This window comes from Ipomoea triloba, chromosome 3 (assembly GCF_003576645.1).
Source record: "Ipomoea triloba cultivar NCNSP0323 chromosome 3, ASM357664v1".
NCBI classification, from domain to species: Eukaryota; Viridiplantae; Streptophyta; class Magnoliopsida; order Solanales; family Convolvulaceae; genus Ipomoea; species Ipomoea triloba.
Window position 1 is genome coordinate 8158613 of NC_044918.1, and position 6933 is coordinate 8165545.

The 6933-nt window shown below is 33.1% G+C and overlaps 1 protein-coding gene and 1 non-coding gene across 2 annotated transcripts; both read right to left on the reverse strand.

Annotated features, from left to right (window-relative positions):
• Window positions 1-1994: 1994 nt before the first annotated feature.
• On the reverse strand, window positions 1995-3988 carry LOC116012475 (trans-resveratrol di-O-methyltransferase-like). Its single transcript, XM_031252015.1, has 2 exons — window positions 3146-3988; window positions 1995-2637 (listed from the first exon to the last, which is right to left on the reverse strand). Exons 1-2 carry the CDS (start codon window positions 3926-3928, stop codon window positions 2326-2328), a joined length of 1095 nt encoding a protein of 364 aa, XP_031107875.1. The 5' UTR covers window positions 3929-3988; the 3' UTR covers window positions 1995-2325.
• Window positions 3989-5796: 1808 nt separating this feature from the next.
• TRNAM-CAU lies at window positions 5797-5880 on the reverse strand. The gene is given in 2 exon segments: window positions 5797-5832; window positions 5843-5880. It is a non-coding gene; the product is annotated as a tRNA-Met (tRNA).
• Between the last annotated feature and the right edge of the window lie 1053 nt (window positions 5881-6933).

The following is a 6933-nucleotide window of genomic DNA, read 5'->3' on the forward strand; positions in this document are numbered from 1 at the left end:
GGGGGGGGGGGGGGGGGGGGGTACGTATGTATGCATATGAATAAAAGCACAGGCCCGCAACCCTCTCCATAACTATTTAAAGTATAATAATAATAATAAAAATTTTTGCACTCATTACTCAAATCATGCAGGTATTTTACTATTCATTGAGGAAGAATACAGGTAAGTAACAAATCAAATACTAGTAGAATGGACATCCCTCTATATATATAATTATATATATATATATATATATGAGAGAAAGCACGCTATAGTGTCAATGGTGAAGAAAGGCCCCCTCCAGTGTATTCTTGATCCTTTGATGTCGGAGGCATTCGCGGTTCGAGAGGCCCTCGGATGGATCAAACAACATGGCCTAATTCATGCCAAGGTCGAGTCGAACTATTTTAACTTTATTTCAGCGTCTTGCATTACTCTAACGAGCTCTCCCATGCGGGCTTTATTGCGCACCGAGTGTCATTGCCTTATCTCTTCATTAATTGGTTATATGAGGTCCGTTACATTCGAAGAGATGGAAATCCAGTTGCACATGTACTTGCCAAAGAAAAAGAAAATTTCAAGTGATAATAAAATTATATATATATATATAATAAACTGCAAAAAAAGAAAAATTATATTTTTCATAACAACAACAATAGTCAATAGAGACAGCTCTATCTTTTTCCTACTGCCTTGGAAATCAAAGAACTAACATTAGCAGACACACAGTGTACTGTAAAATATGAGCACTCAAATTTGTTGTCTTCTTCCAAACGACTCTTGGTGTGAGTTAGGCCTCTCACAACTCAAACTGTGAAGCTGCTTTAACAAGGGGATATATATATATATATATATATATATATATATATATATATATATATATATATATATATATATATATATATGTTGGACACTTATATAGTAATGGTGATTAATATTTCAGATGGAATACCATGAAAGCTTAAATAATATTTGGAGTTGTGGAGTTATGAATATTATTTTAGTTTGGTAGAAAGTTAATTGGGAAATATATTGAATTGGCTGAATTCATGAATTAGCCGAATCCGTGAAGGCCGAATTCATGATTTGTTGTACAATTCGTGTGGCCGAGTCATTAAAAATGCAAGGCCGAATTATTGAAGCTAAGCAATGTCCGAATTCTTGTTGACATGGCCGAGTCCTTAAAATGTCAATTGGCCGAATTGTTGTTTGGTCGGATGTTTCGTGAATTGGCCGAATTCATGGCCGAGTTCATGAATTGGCTAATTTCATGAGTTCATTGCCTCGTTAAAATTGTTGCAATTGAAGGATTCAGCATCATCATGCATGCGTGTATATATAATGTATATTTTTTTTTTGAAAACATATATAATGTATATATTAATTTCCTTTTGCATGGGAACTGAACTTTACATGCATTGGAATATTAATTTATATTATAATATATAACTTTATTATATTTTCGCATGCAGTGTATGAACCTATGAAGGTACATAACTTATGAAAAATGTATAAATTATACATAGTTCATGTAATTATATTTTCCATATGACAGATATATTATTTAAGATATATCTTGTGTAAGTTGGAGTTTCAAACTGCCATAAACTTCCACGTAATCCCTCCAAGTGTTGGATTTTACATCTATAAATAGTTGGAGAGTCATGTGAAAGTGACATGCAATTACAATATCAAAGTTCATCAACTCTCCAGGTTCTTATTTAAAAGCAACTTAAGAACTTTGTTTCATTTTCTTGTATCTCATAAGATTAAATCTTGAAACCTCGTTGCTTTTGATAGAGAAAGATTTAAAACTTATAGGAAAGTGATCACACGTCTGAAGATCTCATTTCCTCACTTCCCTACACCTCTTATCCAAATTTACCAACAATATATATATATAATTTTGTATTGTTTATAGCATGAAGAACTTATTGTACATTATTACAATTTTGTTTTTGTTTAAAAATTATGAGTTAAAAAATCTAGGTCTCTTTCCTGCTATCAGAAACAAATTAAAACAGATTCTATATATCATTCGCATATTGATGCTAAGGGATGAATTGGCTAGAAAGATTAAGCATGTATACACACACATCGATCTATCTGCAAATTAAATACAGGAGAAACAAAATTTGGTTACAGAATAATTAACCAACCAGTTGAAGATATGTATATGTTGGAACGATAAACTTTCAAGACTGGTTTGGTTTTCCTTAGTACATATGCTTAATTAGATTATTCTTAACATACAGGAGCCAGCAATAAACAAAACAAAAGAGCTGAGATTCATAAGAGAGCAAGAATTAGGTAGGATAGGAAACATGAAAAAGTAGTGGGTACTAATTAAGGAAACACCTCAATGAGGGACCTGAGGCCAAAAACTGGAGTTATCTTATAGTGAGTGAACCCAGACTCAATAAACAGCCTTTCCCATTCCTTCTCAGTTCGTTCCTTCCCAGTAAGAAAAACCATCATCAGAACATCAAACATGAGCTTCACTTCAGTTGCATCTGCTTCATTTTCTTTCTCTGCACCCAAAACCATGTCAATGATGATCACCTTCCCCTTTACTCCATCTTTCTCATTTGAGATAGCTTCTCTGCATTTCTTCAGTATCTTCACGCACCTCTCGTCATTCCAGTTATGCATAACATGCTTAATTATAATATATATCAAATTGCCAAATTTTAGCATTTCAATTTCTTAGGATCAACCATTTACCACTCACACTAAAAGCTATAGCTAATAGCGAAGGTACAATTTATTTTTTTACTTATAGACCGTTGTTACATTGTTCGAGACAGGCTGTCTACTGAACTTGGCCCTTAGAACTTTATGGCCTAGCCCAACAATCCCCAACCACCAGGTACTAGATATAGCCTTTTATTGGCGCTGCCCAACAGAATTAGAACTACGCCTTGCCCAATAGAGCAAAAAAGGATATGATTGAATTACTAAGTATGATGAAAGAAATTAATTCGCCAAGACCTTGTGGCCTAGTGGCACCCAGTGTCCCGGTTTACACTCTCACATGCATGAGTGAGTTTGAGCCTTGGTGAAGGCAACTGTTGACTCTTTGTGGTTCAGTAGGCTGAGAAAATAGTTATGAACAGATACTACATTGTACCAGAGTAAGTAGTACTCAAATTAATTCCGTACGTACCTTGAACATGATGGCATCAGCAGAAGGAATGGAGTGAAACATGTTCCCTCCGAGGAATCGCAGGTTTTCGGACTGGGGTTGGTGTGCAACAACGTGAGGGAGATCAAACACCGTGCATTTCAACCTCGGAAACGCCTCCAAGATGAACTTAGCAGTGGTTCCGGTGCCGCCTCCAACGTCTACCAACGTTGTCACCCCTTCAAACACTTGCCCGCAATCTTTGACGACTAAGCTCATCATCTGGGAATCGCTGGCCATTGCCTGATTGAAAGCGTTGTTAAACCTGGAATCCTTGTCGCAAAACTCCCACATAGGAGCACCGTGGGCGGCCTCGAAGGGAGTGGACTCGGACTCGTCATTTCTTGAAAACCAGTCCCCCAAAACCTGCCACGGCGCCACCATGACCGGGTCAACCATGAGCCGGGCGAAAGGGGATAGGTTTGGGATTTGGGTTTTGAGGAGCAACTTTGAAGAAGCTGTGAGAGCATACCCATCTTCTTCTTCATTGAGCTTTGTTGAATCAAAGAAGCCATTGTGAGTTAAGAGGCGCATGATGCGATAAACGGCGTTTGATCTTTGAGGCGGGAGTTTGAGCGCAGAAACAAGCTCTGGAATGGTGATTGGTTTTCCATGGCGGTGGATTATGTCTGGGATATTTAGCTGAATTGCAGCGGCGAGGACCATGGAATTTGCGTAGTTGAAGGCGTGCTTGTAGATATGAGCCTGAGCTCCAAACATTTCAATGGCGTCTGGATGATCAACATCTCTACTATTAGCTTCCATCAAATACTTCACGACTTTCTTTCAATTCGATCTGCAATAGTAAGTCTTAATGGTTCAAGGTGTTGAAACAGGGATCAATAGTGATAACGATCCAAGAGGATTTAATGATATATTTCCAACAAGACGGCTATATAGCGAAGTCAACTTTTGATTTCTCAAAAGAGACTTTTTTTTTTTTTTTTTTTTTTTTCCACTGATGTTTGGACGTGAAACTAAAAATATCTACAAATTGGATTTCTGATTTATAATTTTCCACTTAAAATGGATGGAAATCAAAACTGGCCATATGCTCAACTAAACCAAAATTATTAATTTAGTTTTGGTTGGTTTTATGTTTTATCTAAGAGCAAGGTTGCAAAAATCGCTAAGCGGCTGGGGTGCTAGTTTTTTATTTTTTATTTTTATTTATTTATTTTTTTAATTTTAAAAAAAATATTTTAAGTGTTAATAATTGTAAAGTGTTTAATATTGTAAGTCTTTATACTTTAATAGTTAAATAGTTAATACTTATGAAGTTATTAGTTATTATTTATTAATTATTAATGCATTACGTATTAGTTTAATTTAGTTATTACTTATTATTTTATTAAGTTGTTACTTATTAGTTATTACTTATACTATTAGAGTATTAGTTAATACATTATAACATTAGTAATTTAAATATTTAAGATTTAAATAAAGAAAAAAAAAAAAAAAAAAAAAAAGCTGGCCAGTGGCCTAGGCGTCCGGCCGCGGAGGAGGCCGATTTCGGCCTTCCTCGACGCGGCCAGGCGCCGCCTAGGCGCGATTTTTGCAGCACTGTCTAAGAGAATGCATAATAGGCTAATCTTTGTTTACTTGGACAACAGAATTTGAACATAGATTGAGTTAAATGGATACTAACAAATGATACGAATCTATATGGATTCTATGAGGGATTGTGACTTATGAGGTGATATTTAAGTTGAGGTTAAATATTTATTATTAAATTAGTTGTTAGGACTTAGGAGTAACGTTTTAACATGAGTGTCATATTAAAACTAATATCATTTAATATATGTAATTTTTAAATACTTCTTAGTATTTATACACCTCTTACAAAATTATACATGTACTCGATTTCTCTAGAGAACTTATAGATAGTCAAAGGGATATCCAATAACTTCTCAGAAACTATTTTAAATACTTATTAATATTTATACACCTCTTACCAAATTATACATGTACTCGATTTCTCTGGAGAACTCATAGATAGTTAAAGGGATATCCAATAGCTTCTCGAAAATTGTTTTAAATACTTATTAATATTTATACACCTCTTACCAAATTATACATGTACTCGATTTCTCTGGAGAACTCAGAAATAGTCAAAGGGATATCCAATAACTTCTCGGAAACTGAAAGTTAAGCTCCTACGAGCCTTTAACTTAATCCTTTCCTTTAAAAAAAAAAAATATTCGATCCATCATGTAAATTTTCAATGATAAGTTTTACTATATACGGAGTATATATTTTTAAAAATACAATTTGATACATATTTTCTTTAAACACATTTTTAAAAAATGAGTAAAAACAAAAGACAAATTATACATGGGCTATGTTTGGTAAACCTAGCTGAAAAGATAGTTGAAAGCTGAAAATTAAAAAGCTATAAGCTCGAAACTGAAATCTGAAGAGCCATGATCTGTCTTTGAAATTTAATAAGGGAGAATATAATTGTAAATATTTCTTACAACTTATTTGCATAAAAGATTCTATAAACTTGCAAAAGCTAGTCAATCTTTGTTTTCTTGGACAATAGAGAATTATTACTGTTCTCAGAACATGGTGGGGTTAAAATTTAACAGAAAGCAAGATTCGCTGGGAGGCCTGTGGAATAGTAAAAAATGTGGGGTGAGAGAGGCTCGAACTCTCGACCTCAGGATTACTCTTTGCTATGAGACCTACGCGCTAGCCAACTGCGCCACCACCCCTTTGTTAACTTTTCGCTCCTGTATTAGATATATCGATAATAAATTTGAATACATTGAGTCAATTGAATGATAACATATATCTGAAAGGAAGGCACCATCCGAAAACCATATTAGTTTGTTTTAATTCAACAACAAAATGATACGAATTCATATTGACTCCATAAAATATTGCGGGGCGGTGTTTAAGTTGAGTCAAATATCTATTTTGTAGAGTAAGACCTTGACTTGAGTGTCATATGCCCATATTAGAGTTAGTATAATTTAATATATACGGAGTATAATTTTTTAATATATATTAATATTCAATTCATCTCTCACCATATTTTTTTTTCTATTTCTTGTACATATAATAACCATTTCAATTTCTCTAGAGAATTCATAGATAATCAAAGCGATATCTAATAACTCCTCGGAAACAAAAAATTATACTCTTCAAGCCTTTAATCTAATCCTTTCTCTTTTTTTATATTCCATAGTCGCGAATACTTCTAATGACAAGTTTAGTATATTTATAAGAAAGTTTCAATTTCATACCTATTTTAATTCTTTTAAAATGTATATAAAAAACGAGTAAAAACAAACAGATTAATATTTGATGCACCGCCGATGTATAGATGCTATACACCGGCGGTGAAGAAGAAGATGCCACATTATTAAAAAACAAAATCAATATTGACCAAGTCCTTTTTTTGCAAAATATTTAAAACTTGTATTTTATTAGGAAACTCTTTTATTTCTAATTAACAAAATATATCTACTTTCCTAAACATATTTATTACTTAATTATTATATATCTAATTTCCTAAACTTTTTAAATTATTAGATACATCATTAATTGCATGTTCCGAAACAATTTATATATGTTAATCACACGTACAATATATATAATGAGTTTAAATCTCTTAAATTAACATTAGTTTTGTTTAAATCTCTCTTAATTAACATTAAATTAGTATAATTAAGAATTGAATAGACTTTCTAAATTATTATATTTATAGTTTCATTTAAATTTCTTTATTTTTAAATATTATTTAATGTTCATAATAATAATTT